The sequence below is a fragment of the Phytophthora infestans genome, genomic scaffold (assembly GCF_000142945.1).
Source record: "Phytophthora infestans T30-4 supercont1.76 genomic scaffold, whole genome shotgun sequence".
Classification (NCBI taxonomy): domain Eukaryota; phylum Oomycota; class Peronosporomycetes; order Peronosporales; family Peronosporaceae; genus Phytophthora; species Phytophthora infestans.
This window is the reverse complement of record NW_003303683.1, coordinates 205880-225925: the sequence shown is the minus strand read 5'-3', so window position 1 is coordinate 225925 and position 20046 is coordinate 205880. Positions and strand designations below refer to the sequence as shown.

The window sequence follows — 20046 nt, the reverse complement described above, 5'->3', positions numbered from 1 at the left end:
TTATGGGCTTCCTGTGGGGTCGGCCTTTTTATCCGATTTGTTTTTGATAAACTCCAATATACTTGTTTTCTTTGCCCCTGCTTTTCATAGCTCATTTACAGTCTGCAATACAGCCTTGTCGAGCGAGATACACTTAGACGAGTGTCCCTTGAGCGAAAACTCGCTCAATCTGTGATTGCGCTCGAAATGACATCTAGTTATCACAAGTGCGAACGTGTCGTTGACCTTGTCATCCACTCGGACGCAAACATTCATCTTCATGAAAAGTGACAGCATAGCACGAAGTCATGGTCAACAGAGTCATGGATCGCACAGAAACCCGACTGTTCAAGACCGTAGCTGACTGAGCGCGATTAACCCCGACCATATCCAGACTGAACCCGATCAAGCTCGACCCAGCCCAATTAAGCTGGTAAAGGGCTGCGGACAGTCACGTCAAAAAAGGCAATTCGTACCTATGTTGTGGATCCCTGGAAGCAACTCTTTTGTCGAGGCCGTTTACTTGTAGCCTTGGATCGAGATAACCCATGGTGCGTGCAGACATAAGTCTTGGCATGCCAGATCCACTCGACGGGAGTTAGAGACGCTTTTGAGCTTGCTTCGCGATTTGTTCGCTCAGCCATCGCGGGATTTTTTGGGGGGGACTGAAAAATATGACAAGCATGAAGATTCTCTAGCACATTGTAAAGATAATAAATATGTAATGAAGAACACGAAATCATACTTGAAAGGACTGTGCCTGATGTGATGTTAGGTAGAGATCGAATGCTTCCTATGACTGGAGTCTCTCCCAGCGGTGGGGCGATGCCTCTAACCTTTGCAGCCTCTTCACCGGTACGAGTCGCTGTCCCTGTCGTCACGAGACGGGTCTCACTTCGCAGTGGGCTGGGCGACGTCTGTCACTCATACGTGGGGTCATCGGATACATGACTGTCGACGTCGTCAAAGAGTATCGTGAGTTCCAAAACGGCCGATTGGGTTTTGCTCCGAGTTTCGTTTATAATTTGTAGTATTCCCACCTTAAGTACGATTTCTCGTTCTTCCTTTTAACTCTTAAAATAATGGTATATGTGTATCAAAACGTTTTTTTGTTTTATAAATATAATTAATCTAATTGGGCCTTGAAAGTGGTGCACATAAAATGGAACAACCACTTCACTAATTATTTGTCCGTAACACGCATGGAGGAATCTGCTGTGGACGCCCGCCCGCGTCGCGGCGCCTCTCGCTCTGCACGATCAGCTAAACCTTTGAGACGTGGGCTCTCCAATCCCTCGCATGATGCTGGATCATCAGCAGATGAGGAAGAAGAGGAGGAAGAAGAAGAGGAAGAAGAAATTGAAGAAGAAGAGGACGAACCTGTTGACGAGGCTGACGAGGCGGAGCTGGACGCCATCGATGCCGCGTATCGCATCTCACCTACTGCTCGTGAGCTGCACACGCTCGATCAGGGAACACTCGTGCGTATCCTAAAGACGCCCGACGTAGAACAGCGTGTGCCCCACACGATGTACAAGGTGGGCGTGGTGGAGGAGGTCCCACTGCACCCCAACACGTGGTTCAAAGTGCGTATCCGAGACGGAGATGTAGTCTACAAGTACAGACCATCCGCGCTCGAGGTGCTAGAAGAAGGAGACGACGTCGGCAGTCCTGGGGGCTCACCAATGGTACACCAGGAAGAGACAAGTCATTTGAACGACGCAGAAGATGAAGCGGAAGAAGAACAGAAAGAAGAGAATCAAGATGGACGTCTACAACCGGGAACTAGAGTCGCCGTGAAGCTGAGTGCTCTGAATGCCGCAGAGAAGCGCTATCTGAAGAACCATGACGGTAAGGAGGGCGTCGTCACGGGACATGAGAAGAAGAAAGTCAGTGTGCAGCTGGATGGAGACGAAGATGTCATTATAACGCTGCGTCAGAAGCACTTGGTGGAAGTTCAAGACGAACAAGAAGACGAGGAGGAAGGGGAAGACGAGCAAGTTGAGGAAGAGAAGAAGCCTGTAGTGACGTATAAAAAGCGACGAGGCAAAGGAAAGCTACTTTCCACTCTGGACCCGGATATGTGGATCGACCGCAAGTGCCGCATCAATGTCGGCAAGTTCAAGGGCCAACACGGCCGCGTGCTGCGCTCGGGGAACGGCTGGGTGCAGCTGAAGCTCGAGAACTCGAGCGAGAACACAGCCAAGCGTGCGTACGAGCTCACTCTTCTCGAGGACATGGAGACCATTAAGAAGCTGCATGCCAAAAGTCTCGAGAAGGAGAGAAAACGTCGCGCTGAGAGCCGAGCCAACGGGACGAACGCCGGAGACGACGGAGACGACGAAGATGACGAAGACGAAGCCAATCAGAGCGGGACGGACGACCTGCTGACTGCTGAGCAGAGTGACGATTCACAGGGAGAAGACAACGGCACACGTTCGCGTCGTGTGTCGACTCGTGGGAACTACGGCATCTCGTGGATTGAGAAGAAGGTGAATTTGCCGAACCGCAAGGGCTTTGGTATCGTCAAGAAGGCAGATCGAGATACTTGCACGGTGGAGATCCAGACCACCAAGGTGATGCAAGTGTTCAAGAAGAAAGATCTCCAGCTTGCAGGTGACAGCCACGCGAAAACGGCTCGTCAGAACAGCCGCAATCGCAATAATGCCAAGGCTCGCGAGAAACTTGGGCTTGGAGAGGACGTGGTGTTGATGGGCACGACTCCGTCACGTTATATTGCGTTCCAAGACCTCGTCAAGAAGTTTGCAATGCGTCGACGTGAAAAACTCAAGAAGCGCCCGAACCTAATCGAGTGGGAAGCGCGACTGAATTTGAACTACTTGGAGAATGGATTCTGGGACAAAAGCGATCCGTCCGTAATTGATATCGTCGTGGTTCCTCAGTGCGAGATTTGCGGCGTGGAGAAAGAGGTAGGATGGGAGTGTTGTGCTGTTTGATTGGCGGTGTAGTTAATACGCTGTGGTTATTATATTCTCGTTTTTCAGGAGGTGGAAGGTCACTGCTGGAACGATGAATGTCCGAGATGTCCTGCTTTCGATGTGGATTCCTTTGACCCGAAGGACGAAAACGCTCTGATGCGAGTGCCATTCGCACCGTTCACCAACAACAGCATTACCACTGCGTTGTGTCTCCAGAAGGACGACATGTCACGAAAGCGCAAGCGTCAATCGCTGGATACTACAAGCGCGGAACAATTGACCTCGCCTACGGACGCCAAGAATGCCAAGAGCGAAGCTGCCAAGGCGAAGAAGACTCCCCAGCTCTAAATAAGCCAAGCATATTTCATATTCTGAAAAATTCTTTTTTCAGTTTTGTGTCTTGTGAATACATGTATAATTGATGTACCCCTTGAGCTCTTATCCCCGAATCAAGCTTCGAATCGGCCATGAAGACAAAGTTGAACTTGTGGTCGAGTTGATACGTACGACTGCAACTCAAAATTAGATCCATTTGAGCTTGGACTCATGGCGTCGAAGCACAGGTCATCGCACTCTGAGGGCAAGCTTGGACTCCCGCCAGTCAAACGGCCGCCCATGATCAAGCGCAAAAGCAGTAGTCTCAGCGTCTTGGACATCAGCGGCGGGGCTGTAAAGGTTGCAGAGCAGAATGCAGATCTCCCACGGCTTCACCGCAATACCGGCAGCTTGCAGGAAATGGCACCAACTCACCCTTCCACACAACAAACCAGTCTCCAAGTAAAACGCGGAGACAAGAAGAAGAAACCAAAGAATGGATGGCCCTCTGAAACCGGAGACTCGCTGCCTATGGTAACTAAAATCTCGGATTCGCAAGGAGAAGGCAAACCTGCATTGTCAAAAGATAAGCGTGCACGCACACGACGTCGCCATGCGGGTGACATCGTCCTTACTCGTCCGGCTACCATTGCCGTTGTGGTGAAATATCAGCGTAAGTTGAAGCGTTAAACTCTTTAGAATTGAATCTTCTAACTTTTGTTGTGCACTCCAGTGGGACAGCACGAGCTGAAGAAATTCAAAACATGTTTCAGACAGATCGATCTCGAGTACGTTCGTCCTTCTTACAGCATAGGAATAACACCATCCTGATAAGCTTTTATTAACTGGCAGTGCGAGTGGAGTGATCGACTACGACGAGTTTTTCAACTTTATCGACGAAACCAAGACGCCGTTCTCGGAAGGCCTGTTCCGCATGATAGATTCAGATAGCAACGGAACGGTGAGCATGGATATGTTGGCTTGTGCTTGTTGCTCCTGGCTGAACATTTCTTCCTTTTATGTAGATTGATTTTGAAGAGTTTGTCCATGCTACCGTGTTGTACTGCATGTATACACGCGACGAGATCCTTCGCTGTAAGTCTGTCAGTCGAGAACACATGAATTCTGTTTGCCGTTTTGACTCAGCACTCTTCCTGCAGTCGCGTTCGATACGTTCGACCCCGCTGCGTCGGGCTCCATTGGCGACAAGGAGCTTCGACGTCTCGTCAGTATAGTGAACGACGGCCAGTCAAGATTTTCGGGCAACATCAACACGGCTCTGACCGAGTTTGACCGAAACAAAGACGGCGTCATTGACTTCGAAGAGTTCAAGAACTTGAACAAGCGCTTCCCGATGCTCTTGTTCCCTTGCTTTCGTCTGCAGGATCGCATGCAGAAAGCCACACTCGGCGACAACCACTGGCTCCAGCTGCACAAGCGTCTGTACGAGCGACTCAAGAGCGAGAATTATCAGGTATGGGCTCACCCCATTAGCTATTATCCTCTATTCCGGATCGTGTTTACTGACAATATATCCGTAGCGAAAACACAACGGCGCGCTTCCAGGTCTCACTCTTGTCGGTGCGATCGTTAAGTTTCTTCGACTGGATAACCGCGATATCTATCAACCTTAACAGTCGCGACTAGTTTGAAGACGACATGTGAATGAGATCAAGCGGGTAGATCGGCTTGCCTGACGCTACATGGTTAAAATAAGTGACGGGTTCAGATCCACGGAGCGGCAAAGACGACACCTGATCAGCACGACACCACGTGGCTCCGGCACTTTCGTAGTCTGGAATGGACTTGGGCGGTTGGTCGCGATCTATCGGCTCGGCGTAGAAGATGAAGCGCATTCGCACGTACTCGCTACCATTTCGGTCTTTCTTAGGATGGTACTCGAGCTTCAACACACCCGTAAGGCGGATGTCGATGCCAGCCTCTTCTTTCGTCTCTCGGATCGCTGCCTCTGCCGGGTTCTCGCCACTATCGATACGTCCGCCCGGTAACCAGAAGCCAGAGTTGGCGAACTCTTGGACGAGCAGGAAGCTATTGTACTTTTTGTTATGACACACGACAAGTGCGAACGAGTAGAGTGTTGTGTCGGCCATGTGGAACTCGCTCGTCATCTCGTGTCGTCCAGGGGGCCCGTGTGCATTGTGCATATGGACCTGGAACGGTCCTCTCGGGATCTCTCGACAAATGGGACAATTGATTCCGTCCGTGTTCTTTTCGTTGATATGGTACATAGGACAATGTCGCCAGAGCTGGTCTTCATCCATGCCGTTCTTCCCGCAGAACGGACACGTGAAGCCGTCGCGCCCGCCAGATCTACCTCTGGGCTTCCTTCTCGAGTGGGAATCGTAGCCATGTTCCTGTCCGATAAAGGCCAGTACATCTCTTACTGCGCCCAAAGAGTCTGTGACCATGGATGCTCCTTCTTGAAAGCACTGATAGCGACCCATGGGGTGCTCTACAAGCTGCGGACTGAAGACACAGAGGAAGATCTGCTTACTGATGGTGCGGATCGTACGTAATAGCGGATACAGACGGCGCTCCGAGAGTCCTGACGCTCGGAATAGTACCACGTCGAAGGGGGCAGAAGGTGTGTAGACCGAGGCTGCGTGTGCGCGCATGGGAGGCGCCTGCTGGTAAGAGAAGCGGCTGTCGTTGCTGGCGCTAGAGCGCGCATGCGTCTGCATAAGCTGGTGCATGACGTCCTGCTCGTCATTCACCGCCAGCTCCGTGATGAACCCTTCGTGGCAACAGGCTTGTACACACGCATTGTCCAGACTGTCCAGAGGCACGTCGTGGCTTGACACATTGCGGATGACCAGAGCTCGCTTCATGTTGTTGCAATTGTGGGAGTTTAAAAACGACATGATAAAACACTTATAATTTATGAAATATAAACAAATAATGCTCATAGTTCACAAGATGCGAAACGACGCTGAAGTATTGAAGTAGCATACAAGCATGAACGAGGATGAACTGGACGAGCTGGAGGCCAAGGTACCGATAGAGAACATAAAACAATGAATGATGTCTAGTTAAAATAGTGCAGTGCTAACTCTTGCTGCTGTATGCAGCTGGACGACTTGACGCACCAAAACGATGTGCTTAGACAGGAGAATGAGCTGCTGGAGTCGTATTTGCATCGCAACGGACAGCCCACAACTGGCAGTGACGACGAAGAGAAAAATGCTGATAAAGACAAGAAGATCAGCGGGTCCAGACAGCGTCGTGTTCGTACGCAGGTGATGCTCACGATCGAGCAGAAGAACGACATCTGCAGTACGGAGCTGGAGGCAGCACAAAAGGAGCTCGAGGAGACCAAACGCTCGTCCGAACGGCTCATTGACACGCTACGTGCTGTCCTGGAAGAGACAGATATCCGCATTGCAGAACTCAAGAAGGACGCGTACGAGTTCAAACGCGACATTGTCGTGGGCGCTGAGAACTTCCGCACGGGTAAAACGATCGCTGAAAAGATGATCCGATACATGGAGGAGAAGCTGCGTCAGAAGGACGCCGTTGTCGAGAAACTTCGGCTTAAGAACGCAACACTTAAAAGTCAAGCCCAGAAGATCGACGCTCAGCTCCGTCACAAGGAAGAAATGGGTGACGCGTTGCATTACATCGACTTCCATCAACTTCAGATCGAGAACAAGCAGTACGTCGCTAAGATCGAGGAGCGTAACGAAGAGCTGCTGCGTCTTAAGCAGACGACTGGAAACACTGTCCAAGTACTGAATAATCTTAAGAAACGTCTGCACGAACTACTCGAAGAGAGCGCGTGGCTTCAAGGTGAGATCCGTACACGCACCGAACTGAACGAAAAGATCGTTGAAGAGATCGCGCTCGTGGAGGAGAAGAACCAGAAAGACATGAGACGTTTGCAGTCCTTACAGATCCAGCAGTCTGCAGAACCAAGCAAAGACATGCCCCAGATCCTGGACTACGTGGCTCAAAAGGCCAAAATGTATGAACTGCAGCAGGACCTCAAGAACTACGAGCGGAAGGTCGAGATCGCTGAGCGTGCCGCCAGGCTCAGTCGAGTCAAACGACTGCAAGAGCAACGCTAGTCGTAGACCTAAAAAAATAGCAAAAGAATTAAATTCTTTACTCGATAAGTACCGATAAATTTCGCCGAGCACAGGCAAAATAAATTTGTTCAAGGACTACTGATATCTGCTATTTTCCGTGCTTAATAAGTTTGGCAACCCGTCCACATTGGATCTTCAGAATGAGCACGTTGTCAGTGCCAACATGGTACTTTATTGTATTTATCGCACATACTAAATGAGGCTTTTAGAGGTTTTCCTACAATTATTGATCTCACTAACAGCTAAAAATTCATTCTTTCGGAAGGACTGATGACGCGAAGCCTGGAGAGCGTGTAGCTCGACTGTCTTTTACGCGACTCAAGATAATGATATTATAATACAGCGTTGCTAAACAACAGTAATAAATTGATCTCCGATTTGAAAACCTTAAGTACTAAGTTTGCGTTTAGTATTAACATTCTCTGTCCTCCTCTTTAGGGTCTTTTAGATTGTTTGCGTTTATCACTGGACACGAGCACTTTGAAGGTGCAGCGCAGTTTATCGTCCACGACTAACATGGCTCCAGCGTTGTCGAATTCATTGCAGTAATTTGGCGCCGAGAAAATGGTCACGAGTTTGCGACCGGCGAAGAATTCGTAGCCATCCGAGACGACCTGGTGCGCTCGACAGACAAGATCGAGCTCGTGTGTCTTCAAGAACTGGTCCACTACATCTGATCCGAAGATGTACGATACGCCTCGATCACTCTCGGTCCAACCCTGACTATCGGGGTCTGGGTCTGCCCAGAGCAGGTCACATAACAATCCTTCGTCGGGCACGTCCGTCGGACGGCGGATGTTTCTGATTTGGTCTAGTGTATACAAGTCAGGTGACAGACCTCCGTGCGTACAGAAAATCTATGTCACAGCGCTGTGAGAGAGCTTATAATGAGGATTTAATGGCTGGGAGTTCTCACCTTTCCTGCTACAACAGCTGAGATTGGCATGCAGTTGAAGCAGTCGCCGAATGTGCGCCAGACCTTGACAGAGTAGCGGCGTTTGCACTCGTCGTAGAACCCGTAAATTCGGTTTATTGAAGCGCATTCGTGGTTTCCTCTTAGCAAATAGAGCTGCTCCGGGTACTTGATTTTGTACGCGAAAAGCAGACAGATTGTCTCGATACTCTGCATGGCACGGTCGACGTAGTCCCCCAGAAAGATGTACCGTCGTTCATCTGGAAACCCTCCCATCTCAAACAACCGCAGTAGATCGGAATACTGGCCGTGTGTGTCGCCGCAGATATTGATTGGCGCTGGGACTTCTGCTAGCGGTGGTTGTTCCAGAAAAATCTGTATAGTTCAAAAGTTGGAATAATTGAGTTCTTGTTGACATGGAGGCTGCACTTACCGTGCGAGCTTTACGACACAGCAGTAGTACTTCGTCCGTTGTGATGTCTGTGACCTCGGTTTGTGTCGGCTTATCCTGCACACTGAGCAGCTTGCGGATGATGCCGTCCACGACCTGAATGCCTGGGTCCGCCATGTTAGCACTATCACGTCGTGGGTTCAAGCGATGAAAGCGCAACGACTGAGGTGTCAACTGGGCCAGGGCCGAGTTCGTGAAGCAGGCGCAACCGTCAACAAATACGCATCACAAGCTATTTTTTCGTAGCTTATTTTTGCTCTGTTAACAGCTGAAGTGTCTGGGCGTATACGCGTGTATAGTTGAAGTTTGTATACACAAGCAACGTTATAAGGCAGTCCTCAATTTCGTTTTTGACCTCCGCTTTCCAAATTATGAAGCGAGTTACCGTAGCTTCTACCTCTAGTCTAAGCGCTTGCACTCCAGCAAGAATGCAAGCTCTGCATCGTGTTTTGAACAATAAATTGAGGGAGCGTTTACAACTCACGAAAAACATTTAAACATTTAAAAGCAGCGATTGCAAGCCTCGTGTTTTATTGCCCGTTCATCGTACATGTATTACGTCATACCCAGCTTCTCGTTTGGCGCCTCCGATTCTTAGCTTTGTTCAAGCCAATTAGCCTCTACTGGAATAATACTTCACTGCTGATCGAATGTCACAGGGGTCCTCTGCGAGGTCCAAAGTAACGCGAAATGAGGTTGGAGGGGGGGCTCCCCAGGAACATCAACAAGGTTGGGCATGGTACATCACTGATGTAACATCAGACGTGTGTCAGGAATCACTTTGGCAGTACAGTAGCAACGCCAACGCGGCGAGCGATCCGCGTGCGTGTATCTTTGCTTTCGACACAAGTGCACCTTTTGAAATAATTACTGGACATGGGTCTTTAATCCACCTAATAAGGAAGCAGCAAAGTACCCGCAGCTGACAAACCGAGCATAGAAACCGATTGCTGCCGGTATACCGTTTCATAAATCTGCTAAATCAGACCGTAAATAGTGGCTCTTAAGTAGATTCAAGCTACATGTAAATTGTCCAGGATTTTCGATTATGGCTGCGATCTTGGTTCGAGAAAATCCGATTCTAGACGCAAGTCATTTCTTGATCCGCCGAGCCCATCAAAAGTCTTTGCGCCACTTGGCCCCACCTCCAGGATGAAGTTCGACGACAAGAAGGTGCTCAATGACACATGGACGCAGTTCCTGGCGCTGTGTCTGCTGCTCATGCTGGCTGTCGACTCGCTCAAGTACGTCCTGTGACAGCTTGAGAGGACTAAAGCAGTCTCCCTCTAACATATTCTCCCTTTATATGCAGCCCCATCAAGGCTGTAAGTAAGTTTCTAGGCGTTCCGTCGTATTACTGGGGCGCTCTGTCCGTGGGTATTATGCTAGGGCTGCTGTTCCACAACGCCGCCGACGTCATCTACCGTTCCACACGCGTCTTCCTCAACAGTATCCTCAGTATCTCATTTAAGAGTGTGGATCTCATCGGTCTGGATAACGTACCGACCGACGGGCCCGTCATCTTCACCGGTAACCACGCCAACCAGTTCGTAGACGGTCTTGTAGTCATGATGACTAGTCCTCGTAAAGTAGGCTTCATGATCGCAGAAAAGTCGTGGCATTTGCCTGTCGTGGGCCACTTGGCTCGTATCATGGGCTGCATCCCGGTGGTGCGTCCTCAGGACTCTGTAGCTTCTGGTGTTGGCAGCATGAAGCTCGCCAGTGAAGATCCCGTGACTGTAGCTAGCTCGTCCAGTGGTGGCGCTAGCAGTAGTACGCCTCAGTGGCTCGTGCAGGGCGACGGCACCAGTTTCACTAAGCAGGTGACGCCTGGAGACCAGATCCGCTTCCAAGGGCAGAGCGTCAAGGACTCGGGGTCGCCTGTGAAGATCGTACAGGTTCTAGACGACACGCAGTTGCTACTGAACGCGCCGTTGAAGAGCGGCGAAGGCAAATTAGTGCTTGAGAGTGCACCGTTTGGTATTCTCAAGCGTGTGGACCAATCCGTGACGTTTGCCAAGGTGTACACGCACTTGAAGCGTGGGAACTGCATCGGTATCTTCCCGGAAGGAGGCTCACACGACCGTACGGACTTGTTACCACTAAAAGCTGGTGTTGCCGTCATGGCTCTTGGAGTTAAGGACAAGTACAACATCAACGTGCCGGTGGTGCCTGTGGGCTTGAACTACTTCCGTGGCCATCGCTTCCGTGGCCGCGTGACGGTGGAATTCGGCACTCCGATCACTGTGGACCAAGCGTTGATGGCCAAGTACCAGGAAGACAAGCGTACAGCGTGTAACACGCTCTTACATCGTGTGGAGGAGAGTATGCGCTCCGTGATCGTGACTACGCCCAGCTACGGCGTCATGCAGGAGGTGTTGACTGCGCGTCGTCTCTTCCAGCGCTCTGGAGTGCGGCTGTCGGCAAAAGAGACACAAGACTTGAACCGCCGCTTTGCAGAAGGCTACAAGGTGTTGCAGGATGTGCCAGAAGCCCAAGAAGATCTCGTAATCTTGCAACATAAGCTGGATAACTACTACAAGACGCTGCAGAAGATGGGACTCAAGGACCATCAAGTGCCGTATATCCCGTGGTGGACAATTCACGACGTGTTGGGCTCCGCACTGTACGGCACGTTGATCCTTCTACTGTCCTCCATTCCGTCGTTCATCCTGAATGCACCGGTGGGGCTTCTAGCTCGTTATGTGGCGAATTCAGCGCAGAAGAAGGCGCTGGAAGGCTCCAAGGTCAAGGTGTTGGCTCGCGACGTTATTCTTAGCAAGAAGATCCAGTTCTCGATTGTAGCTGTGCCCGTGCTGTGGTTCATTTATTTTACGATCGCCGCGGTGTTCACGGATTGGTACTGGTCGTCAATCATGCTGCTGATGGTGTCGTTCCCGCTATTTTCTTTCTTCGGTGTACGCTCGGTAGAGGCTGGAATGATCGAGCTGAAGACGGTCCGTCCGTTGTTCTACCGTCTGCTACCGACGTACAAGGCTACACAGGATGAGCTTCCTCGGCAACGTGCTGAGTTGCAGAAGGAAGTGCGTGAGTTTGTGAAGAAATACTCGCAGTATCTGGGAAAACTGGCCGAGCCAAAGAAGCTCGACTGGAGCGAGTACATGCACGAGCGCTCGTTGGTATTGGCTGAGAAGACTGAGCAGGCCGAGTCGATCCCGTCGCCTCCTCCGGTACATGAGGAGGACGAGGAGCCGCGGGAAGGCGAGGCTGAAGATGATATCGGCTCTCCTGTGCCTACGATCACCAAGTTCCACGACATCAGTATCCTGGGCAAGTCGGAGAACTCGGTGCTGGACTTAGCAGGTCTCGAACGCTCCATGTCTTGCCCGCCAGGATACCAAGAGCTAGCGGAGGAGATAGCCAAGCAACGTAAAGGGTCCGTGTAGAAATGTTCAAGAAGAAAGTTATGTCGCTGCGACTGGTTACACGTATCTATGGTGCTCCCAACACGGCAATCATAAAAATTCATGAAGCGATACATATTCATTCACTGTTTATCTTGTCTAACTCATCAACACTAGACTTCATTTACTTGTGGAAGATGGAGCCGCGACGCAGAGCGTTCAGCGCTTCCTCGCGGTCTTTGTCGCTCAGCAGGTTGAGCACCTCGAGAATACCGGCCACGGCAGCCTTGGGGTCCTTCCGTCCGATCTCGACAACCTGCGACGCCATCTGCTCCTGACGCAGCTCAGCCACGCGCGACGCGATCCACTCCTTGTCACTCGACAGCCACAGCAACACGTCCGAGTCGCCGTGAGACCACAGCTCGGACACCGACACGTTCTGCTGACGCGGCACACGACCGCCGTTCACAGCCTCAGTGAACCAGCCCTTCAGCACCTGCTCCGAGCCCACGAATGTCGTGGCGCGCGGACCACCGGCGCTGGCTGCAACCACCTGGCGACGCAGCGTGAACTCAGCAAGCTGACGCTTGAGACGCCAGTAGAAGAACCTACGCGAGTTCGACCAGGGCACCACTTGACGAATGCAGCCCACGGACTTCATACGGCCAGGCGTGTCGTGCAGGTCGCCGAACTCCGTCGCCACCTGCACGTAGATGGGCAGGAGAGTTTCCTCGCGCGTCTTGATCTCAGCCGAAATTTTGGCGCCTTCAGTTGCCTTCTCCTCAGGCGACAGCTCACCCAGACGAGCTGTGAGCTGCTTTAGCTTGTCATCCAGACGGTGCATGGTCTGAAGAAGCTGCTTTTTGCGGTACTTGATCTCAATCAGACCGGCCGGCTCCAACACACCACCGCGGCCCTGCGGGTCGGCGTACATCTCCATGATACCCTCGTTGATGGTAGGGTCCACCACGGCCCAGGCGCCACCACGCAGCTCAGCGAACGGCGGGATGTACACGAACACGGGCTGCTCGTAGTTGACGAGACCGTCCACAATAGCAGCGCCGAACTTGAGCACCTCGTCGAACATGTCGCGCTGGCCACCGGAGAAACCACGCCAGTTGGCTAGGATGAAAAGCGGCAGGTCCTCGCCCTTGAAGTCCTTGATGGCAGTAGCCGTCTTGTGAGCCGAATCCGGGAACCACACCTGGCCAGCCTGCTGCATCAGGTTCTCCTGCGACGCCGGGGACGCCGGGTCAGCCGGGATCACCTTCTCGGACGTACGCACCTCCGTGACGACCACACCGCACGGAATGCCACCAAGACGACCACGTCCGACGATTACGCTCTTGGCCCAGCCGTCAAGCGTCTCGCGGAACGAGTCCTTGTCCATAAGACCGGACACCCACTTGCCCGTCGCCTCATCCACCTTACCCGCGAGCAACGCACGCGGATCGTACTGCGTACTCTTGTCTGCGGGGCAAAAGTCCACCGTACGTTCGATCTCATCCACGCCCGTGAGGTCGCGGATCGGAAGCGGACCGCGACGCACCGCCGGCACAAAGCTCAGCCACTCAAGGATAGAGTAAATGCCCGACAGGTGGTTCTTCGCCGTCAAGTGCGTCACACCGTTCGTGTGCATGATCTTCACACCACCAAGCTGGTCGTTCGAGGTGTACACATCCTTACCCATAAGCTTGTTCAGAGCCTGGTAGCCCGTCAGGATGATCGGAGAGTGCGTGGCGTTCTGCACCGTACGCTGGCCCAGACGGACCAGGTAGGCACCGATGCCAACACTGCGGCCGCAGGCGTACGTCAGCGTAAACACGTCCTGATAGGCGCGAGACGTTTCGCCGGCAATCGTACCACTACCGCGCAGACACTCCACACCAAGATCGATCTCGCGACCGACGATGTCGTTCAGCACATAGCGTTCTTCACCCGTGCTGGTGACCAGCAGTTTAGCGTTAACGGAGCCCTCGGCCGACGCAACCTTGTAATCCTCAGGCGTCAAGTACAGGTACTCAAAGCCCTTAATGGGGTTGGTCTCGTCTTTCCAGCATACCTTATACAGCGCCTTGATGGACTCAGCCATGCCGATGCGAGCACCAGCATTGGCCGAGAAGAAGAAGCGAGGAATGCCCTTCGAACGAGCCAGCTTCGACGCCAGGTCGAACAACGTGTCCTCGCGGGTACCGAAGGAACCAGCCTTGAACGTGATGTCGTTAGCGATAATGATGATCTCACGTCCATCCTGGAACTCCGGCGTGTACAGCGTCAGCAGCCACGCCACCATACCGATGTCGTTCTGGCCGCGCAGACGCGTCGTCTCCGTCAGCGCCTTGCCCGTCGCGTCCAGGATCAGTTCACGCGTCTCCATCAACAAGTTCGGGATGGTGATCTTGGAGCCGCCACCGCGCGTACGCTGCTGCACGTACTTGCGCCACTGACGCAGCAAGTTGTACTCGATGAGCTCCAAGAAGTCGTACACATACACCGTGTTGGACATGGCCTTGGCCATCTGACGCTTCTTGTCGAACGGGAATACCACCGGATACGGCGTCGTGACCGGCATGCCGTCCAGCTCGCCGTGCGTCTCGTCACCGATCGACGTAAAGATAGGCTCATCGTGGCCAGCAGCCTCGACGTACGCCTGCACGCGCACCACGTAACCGGTCGGGTTCTCAGCCACAAGACGCACCGGGATTGCCGGCGCCTCGCTGTTGAAGCGAGCGATGATCTTGAGTTCTACCGTGGACACACCCAGCTGCTCCAGACGCTCAGCGTAGCGGTACGCGAGGATACGGATCACACCCTCCAGGTACTGTGGGTCTACAATGGCCTGAGGCAGGATGTTCAAGTACACGTGGTTGTTCTTGGTCGGCAGCGACGACTTCTTAACCAGAGGGTTGGACAGGTTCACTTCCAGAGCGTTCAGTGCATCGACTAGCGAGCGCTCGGGGCCCGGGTAGGCATCGTACTGAGAGCGCGAGCCGCTGCCATCGTGGTCGAGTTGCCGCACCACAGCACGCACGAAGATGCGCTGGAAGCGGTCGGTAATAATGTGCGCGTCCGAATCCTTCATCTTGGCCAGATACAGGTGAACGTTCTTGTTCTCCGACGCCAAAGGCGTGACGCTGTAGTTCTGCAGACGACGCAGTTCCAGCTTGTACGCCAGCGGGGCCTCCATGTGACGCAAGATCTTGTCCTCGCTGTAGTTCATACGACCAGGGAACGTGTATATGTTCGGGTACAGCGCCATGTCCGCGTTGTGCACTGAGATGTCCTCGATGTTCTGTGGACGCACCGAGAACGTCACACGACGGATGTTGTGCGCGCGCAGGTCCACGTCCACCGACTTAAGGTACGCCTCAGCCTGTTCCAGGAGCTTCGACTCCTCTGAGTGCTCGTCCACCAAGATGACGTGCAGAACGTTCACAAGGGGGTCCTTGCGCACCGAAAGCGTCTTTTTAGCCAGCGGGAAGAGCGACATGACATCGGTAAACGACTTCTGGAAAGTCTCAAGATTCGCAAGACGAGCAATAGCGCCGTGACGTTCGAAACTGGGTGAGATCTTCTGGTAGCTCTCGACCGGCTTGGCCAGCGGCTTCTCCGCCGGCTCCTGTTCCTCGCTGCTCTCCTCTGAGTTTTGTTCTCCCAAGTCCAGCGAGCTGGCAGAGCTGTTGCGACGCAGAAGACTCGCCAAATCATCGTAGCTCTCAGCAGGGGCAACACCGACAGCCAGCGCGTCGACAACTGGCGACTTGAACTGGAACGTCTTGGCGAAGATGTCGTTGAAGCTCATGGTCTCCATCGACTCGATAAGGTACGAGCGGTAAACACGCAGCGCATACAGCTCTAGCGCCAACTCGCGGATCTTCTGGTCTTCATGGTCGAGAAGCGAAATGAGCAGGTCAAAGAGCGGCTGCGACTGGTCCAGCAGGTTCGCACAGGCTTCAGCGAGGTTCGTGGATGAGCCGTTGGCGATGTAGTCCTTGAGGACCTTCTCCACTTGACTGAGACGGTCGCGGTACGACGGCATCTTGTTATCAATCAGAAGCTGACGCGCCTCCAGAGCCACCAGCGAGTACTGCTTCTCCTTGAACGTCGCGAGTTTCTCGAGCAACGGCACAAACGAAGCAGACTTCATCGACTTGCGCGGAGTCACAGCCGTGCCGCGAGCCATCTGAGCCAGAAGCTGCAGCAACAGCTTGTTCTTGGCCTCTAGAGCCTTGTGCGAGCGCGCGATAGAGAATACCTTGTTCAAGTCTGCCGAGTTCTGCTGACGCAGAGCCATCACCACATCCTCAATGTTGTGTGAGTTAGCGTACACCGTCTCTACGGTGAAGTATTCGTTGATCAGCTCAGTCAGAACCGCCTCCTCACCAGAAGCCAAGCCGTGCTTGTACTTGGTCGTGATGTCGCGGAGAGCCACCACAGACGCCTCAAAGTCCGAGCGCTTACGGTCCGTGTCTAACGTCTTCTTGTGCTCGTCCAGAATGTCAGCAATCTCAGCGGCGTTAAACTCGTGGGCAGCCGTAGGGTCCTCAGCCACAGCCTTCTTAAACGTCTGGATCTTGTCCGTGATCTTCGCGAACACGTCAAGCGGGATACGACCAGCTAGCGACGACATGGCTTCCCTGATCTCCTCAACAGGCAGCAGAGGCTCGTTGAGCACCTGGAACAAGTCGACCAAGGCCTTCTGTGTAAGATCCTCGGGCGCGTAGTAGCCCTGCAGCACGCATTTCAGCACAGCGAGCGACTTGCGCATCTTGTGCACCGACTTAGTACTGCTACCGTTCGTGTTCTCCGCGGACGGCAGCTTGCCCATGAACACGTCCGATTTCTTGACACAGGACGGGTCATCCAGCTCCATTGTCGCGATGCAGTCGCCAGGGGCCAAGACCGCGCCCTCCGACTTGAGTAGACGGATAACACCGGCTTCCGGAGTCAGTAGCGGCATGTACATCTTCATGACTTCGATCTCAGCATACGGCATGCCGCGACGCAGACTGGCACCATCGTCCACCAGGTAACGCGCGAGCTTACCGGCCGTGTTGGTCACAAGACGCGTGGGGTCGTACTCCTTGGTGAACACGCACGTGTGGCTATCAACCACAAGACGCAGACCCTGTGCCTCCTTAGTAGCGTACGCGACGTGCGACTTGCCATTCAGCAACACAAGGAATCCTCCATCGGACAGCGTACGGATCTCCACCTGCACGTACGAGTCGTTGCAGAACAGTGTGAACTGAATAGGACCGCTCCGACACGCCTCGATGTTGTACTTGATCCCTTCGTAAATAAGCTCCAGCGACTCTTCTTGAGACAGCATATCATTGTGGGGCAGTTGGCCGCGTTCGATCTGACTCACATACTCTTCCTGGAGCGCGTTCGACGCCTGGTACGCGCAGCACACAGCGCCAACCAGCACCACCATCAATGGGTCCGGCCGACCCTGTAGACGCACTTCATTGTGGTGCGAGATACGCTCATCCAGCCACGACGTGGAGATGCGGTTGTACTTGAAATCATCAGACTCCATCATGTTAACGATGTACTCGACCGTCGTGTGAATATCACCACGAATCGACAACTCCTTGAGCGCTAGAACCATGTTCTTACGGGCCTTTTCACGGGTCGGACTCCACGAGAACAGGTGACCAATCTGTGAGTCAGCGAACTCGTGCACCTGTCCGGACGAGTCCACCGAGAAGTAACCCCATACATCGGGCGTACTACGGAAGTTAAGCTCCTGGATGGCTCCACTGGTAGGCTGGAAACCGGCGTTCGGATCCTCGGCGGTAATACGCGCGGCGATAACGTGTCCATGCGGTGGCTTCTGCTTCTCCGCGTCGAAGTCAATAACTGTCGTCTCAAACGCATCCTTGTTGTACAGACGACGCACATCCGGGATGCAGTGCAGCGGAATACCCATAGCCACTTGCAGTTGAGCAGCTGGGAGATTCACATGAGTGATCATCTCTGTGACGGGGTGTTCCACCTGCAAACGCGGGTTGAGTTCCAGGAAGAAGAACGAGTTGCCGTTGTCTTCCGGCAGCTCACTGAACAGGTACTCGACGGTACCGGCGTTGACGTACTCGACCTCCTGAGCGAGGCGAGTGGCGGCGCGCATCATCTTCTCCCACACTTCTTGGGTGGGCGCCAGGACGGGACCTTCCTCGACGATCTTTTGGTGACGACGCTGCACGGAGCAATCACGGCCACTGAGAGCGATGGCATTGCCGTACGTATCCGCCAATAGCTGCACTTCCAAGTGACGCGACTTGGGTGCCAGCTTCATGACGAAGATAGGAGACCCAGGGATCTCACCACGCACAGCTTCCCAGGCACTGAGCACCTGGGACTCTTCGTGAACCATACGGATACCCTTGCCACCTCCGCCTTCGCTGGCTTTAATCATGACGGGGAAGCCGATACGTTTGCATTCGTCCAGACAGTGCTGGCCGTCACGCAACATAGCGGCGTTGTAGATCTCGTCGGGGATTCCGTCGTGTTCCTTGTAGTCGACTTCCATGCCGTCGCCGTTCCAGGCGATTGTAGGCACCTTAGCGCTCTGCGCGATGATAGTGGAGCCGATCTTGTCGCCCAATGCACGCATGGGCTTGCCCGGGGGGCCGATAAAGACGATCTTACGCTCAGTCTGAGCGAGCGTGTCGGGCAGAAGCGGATTCTCAGAGGCGTGGCCCCAGCCGGCCCAGACGGCGTCGACGTTGAAGCGCTCGGCGATCTCAATGATGAGAGATACGTTGGCGTAGTTGTGGTTGTTGGAGCCGCCGGGCACTTCGACGACGTGTTCGGCCATGCGAATGTACTCTGCATTAGCCTTAAGATCCTCGGGCGTAGCCATGACGACGAAGGTCACGACGTGTTCGTCAGCAAACATCTCGTAGCTCCAGCTGCGGATGCTGCGGATGGCCTTGACGGCCGAGATACCGTTGTTGGCGATCAGAACGGACGTAATGGGGCGCGTACCCTTCTGCAGACGCACATACTCCTCCATGCTCGCGTAGTTCAGCGGGTTGCTGTCGCTGCGCGTCTCCGCGTAAGCCGCAACATCAGCGGCGGGGGGCGCTTCCTCGGCCACCATATTTTGCGTGTCGGGTGTCGTCTCCCCTGCAGCTCCAGTTGTGGAATGGCCAGTCATGGCAAGGAGATGGAGAGAAAGAGGAAGAAAAGATGCTTCGTTCTTGTTCGCTGCGGATGGCGGGCGAGCGTGGAATGCCTGGCACGAGCGGCTACGAGACAGACCACCACTCCAGAATGGCTTTTGTACGTGGCGAGCACCATTTTGACCAATCACAAGGTTGATATGCATCTTCGTGCTGATTTGCTGATTTTTAATCTTACTGAAACCAGGTCAAGTTTCAAGGCTGATTGTCAGCGACGGTTTTTGTAGGTCGAGAGCGCGTCATCGCTCTGGCAGCTTGGGTCTGTTGAGCACCGAATGACGTACACGTCCCCCTACAAAAGCGAAGATAATTCAGCAGTGCTCGAGGGATGCGCCGCAAAACTGGTGGACCTGGAGTGTGCTGTCACTTGGTAACTCCTTGAGACGCCATAGCTGATTTCTTTGCGCTTCTTCGAATCGAACGCACGCGCATGGTGATGCACATGATCGAAAGCAGGACCCATGGATAGAGTGGAGCGCTTTGGGCGAGGTTCATCGCCGAGTGAGCTGAGCGAGCGCTATCTTATGCTGATGGTCTGGTTTGGATCGTAGATCGCCAGAGCTCGGTGGCCAAACGTTTCCGTGGATGCATGGAAGGAGACAGCTTGTTAAAAAAGACAACTATTCAATCAGTGACGTCAGTTATGGGTTCAGCTCTCGGCAAAGATGGTGGCGATGTGAATTTAAAATAATAATGGAGCAAACAATTCCATCCAATTCAAAGCATAGACGAGGCATTGCGAAGTGACGCGCCGCCTTCGTCCATTTTGATGAGTCTGCATTTTGTTT

The 20046-nt window shown here is 53.2% G+C and overlaps 7 protein-coding genes across 7 annotated transcripts; 4 read left to right on the top strand and 3 right to left on the bottom strand.

Annotated features, from left to right (window-relative positions):
- Window positions 1–1181: 1181 nt before the first annotated feature.
- On the top strand, window positions 1182–3342 carry PITG_18712 (uncharacterized protein; the record flags this gene model as incomplete). The annotated part of the gene is made up of 2 exons (XM_002997315.1): window positions 1182–2909; window positions 2985–3342. The coding sequence occupies 2 exons, from the start codon at window positions 1182–1184 to the stop codon at window positions 3264–3266; spliced, it is 2010 nt and encodes a 669-aa protein (XP_002997361.1).
- A 422-nt stretch (window positions 3343–3764) lies between these two features.
- On the top strand, window positions 3765–4867 carry PITG_18711 (uncharacterized protein; the record flags this gene model as incomplete). The annotated part of the gene is made up of 7 exons (XM_002997314.1): window positions 3765–3767; window positions 3825–3906; window positions 3967–4021; window positions 4092–4194; window positions 4259–4328; window positions 4394–4707; window positions 4775–4867. The coding sequence occupies 7 exons, from the start codon at window positions 3765–3767 to the stop codon at window positions 4865–4867; spliced, it is 720 nt and encodes a 239-aa protein (XP_002997360.1).
- A 9-nt stretch (window positions 4868–4876) lies between these two features.
- Window positions 4877–6082, bottom strand: PITG_18710 (uncharacterized protein; the record flags this gene model as incomplete). The annotated part of the gene is made up of 2 exons (XM_002997313.1): window positions 4877–5575; window positions 5630–6082. The coding sequence occupies 2 exons, from the start codon at window positions 6080–6082 to the stop codon at window positions 4877–4879; spliced, it is 1152 nt and encodes a 383-aa protein (XP_002997359.1).
- A 127-nt stretch (window positions 6083–6209) lies between these two features.
- On the top strand, window positions 6210–7318 carry PITG_18709 (uncharacterized protein; the record flags this gene model as incomplete). The annotated part of the gene is made up of 2 exons (XM_002997312.1): window positions 6210–6245; window positions 6323–7318. The coding sequence occupies 2 exons, from the start codon at window positions 6210–6212 to the stop codon at window positions 7316–7318; spliced, it is 1032 nt and encodes a 343-aa protein (XP_002997358.1).
- Window positions 7319–7773: 455 nt separating this feature from the next.
- On the bottom strand, window positions 7774–8820 carry PITG_18708 (serine/threonine-protein phosphatase PP1-1; the record flags this gene model as incomplete). The annotated part of the gene is made up of 3 exons (XM_002997311.1): window positions 7774–8196; window positions 8256–8627; window positions 8686–8820. 3 exons carry the CDS (start codon window positions 8818–8820, stop codon window positions 7774–7776), a joined length of 930 nt encoding a protein of 309 aa, XP_002997357.1.
- Window positions 8821–9808: 988 nt separating this feature from the next.
- On the top strand, window positions 9809–12110 carry PITG_18707 (glycerol-3-phosphate O-acyltransferase, putative; the record flags this gene model as incomplete). Its single annotated transcript, XM_002997310.1, has 2 exons — window positions 9809–9947; window positions 10016–12110. The coding sequence occupies 2 exons, from the start codon at window positions 9856–9858 to the stop codon at window positions 12108–12110; spliced, it is 2187 nt and encodes a 728-aa protein (XP_002997356.1).
- On the bottom strand, window positions 11184–19233 carry PITG_18706 (acetyl-CoA carboxylase, putative; the record flags this gene model as incomplete). The annotated part of the gene is made up of 1 exon (XM_002997309.1): window positions 11184–19233. The coding sequence occupies one exon, from the start codon at window positions 19231–19233 to the stop codon at window positions 12253–12255; it is 6981 nt and encodes a 2326-aa protein (XP_002997355.1).
- Window positions 19234–20046: the final 813 nt, after the last annotated feature.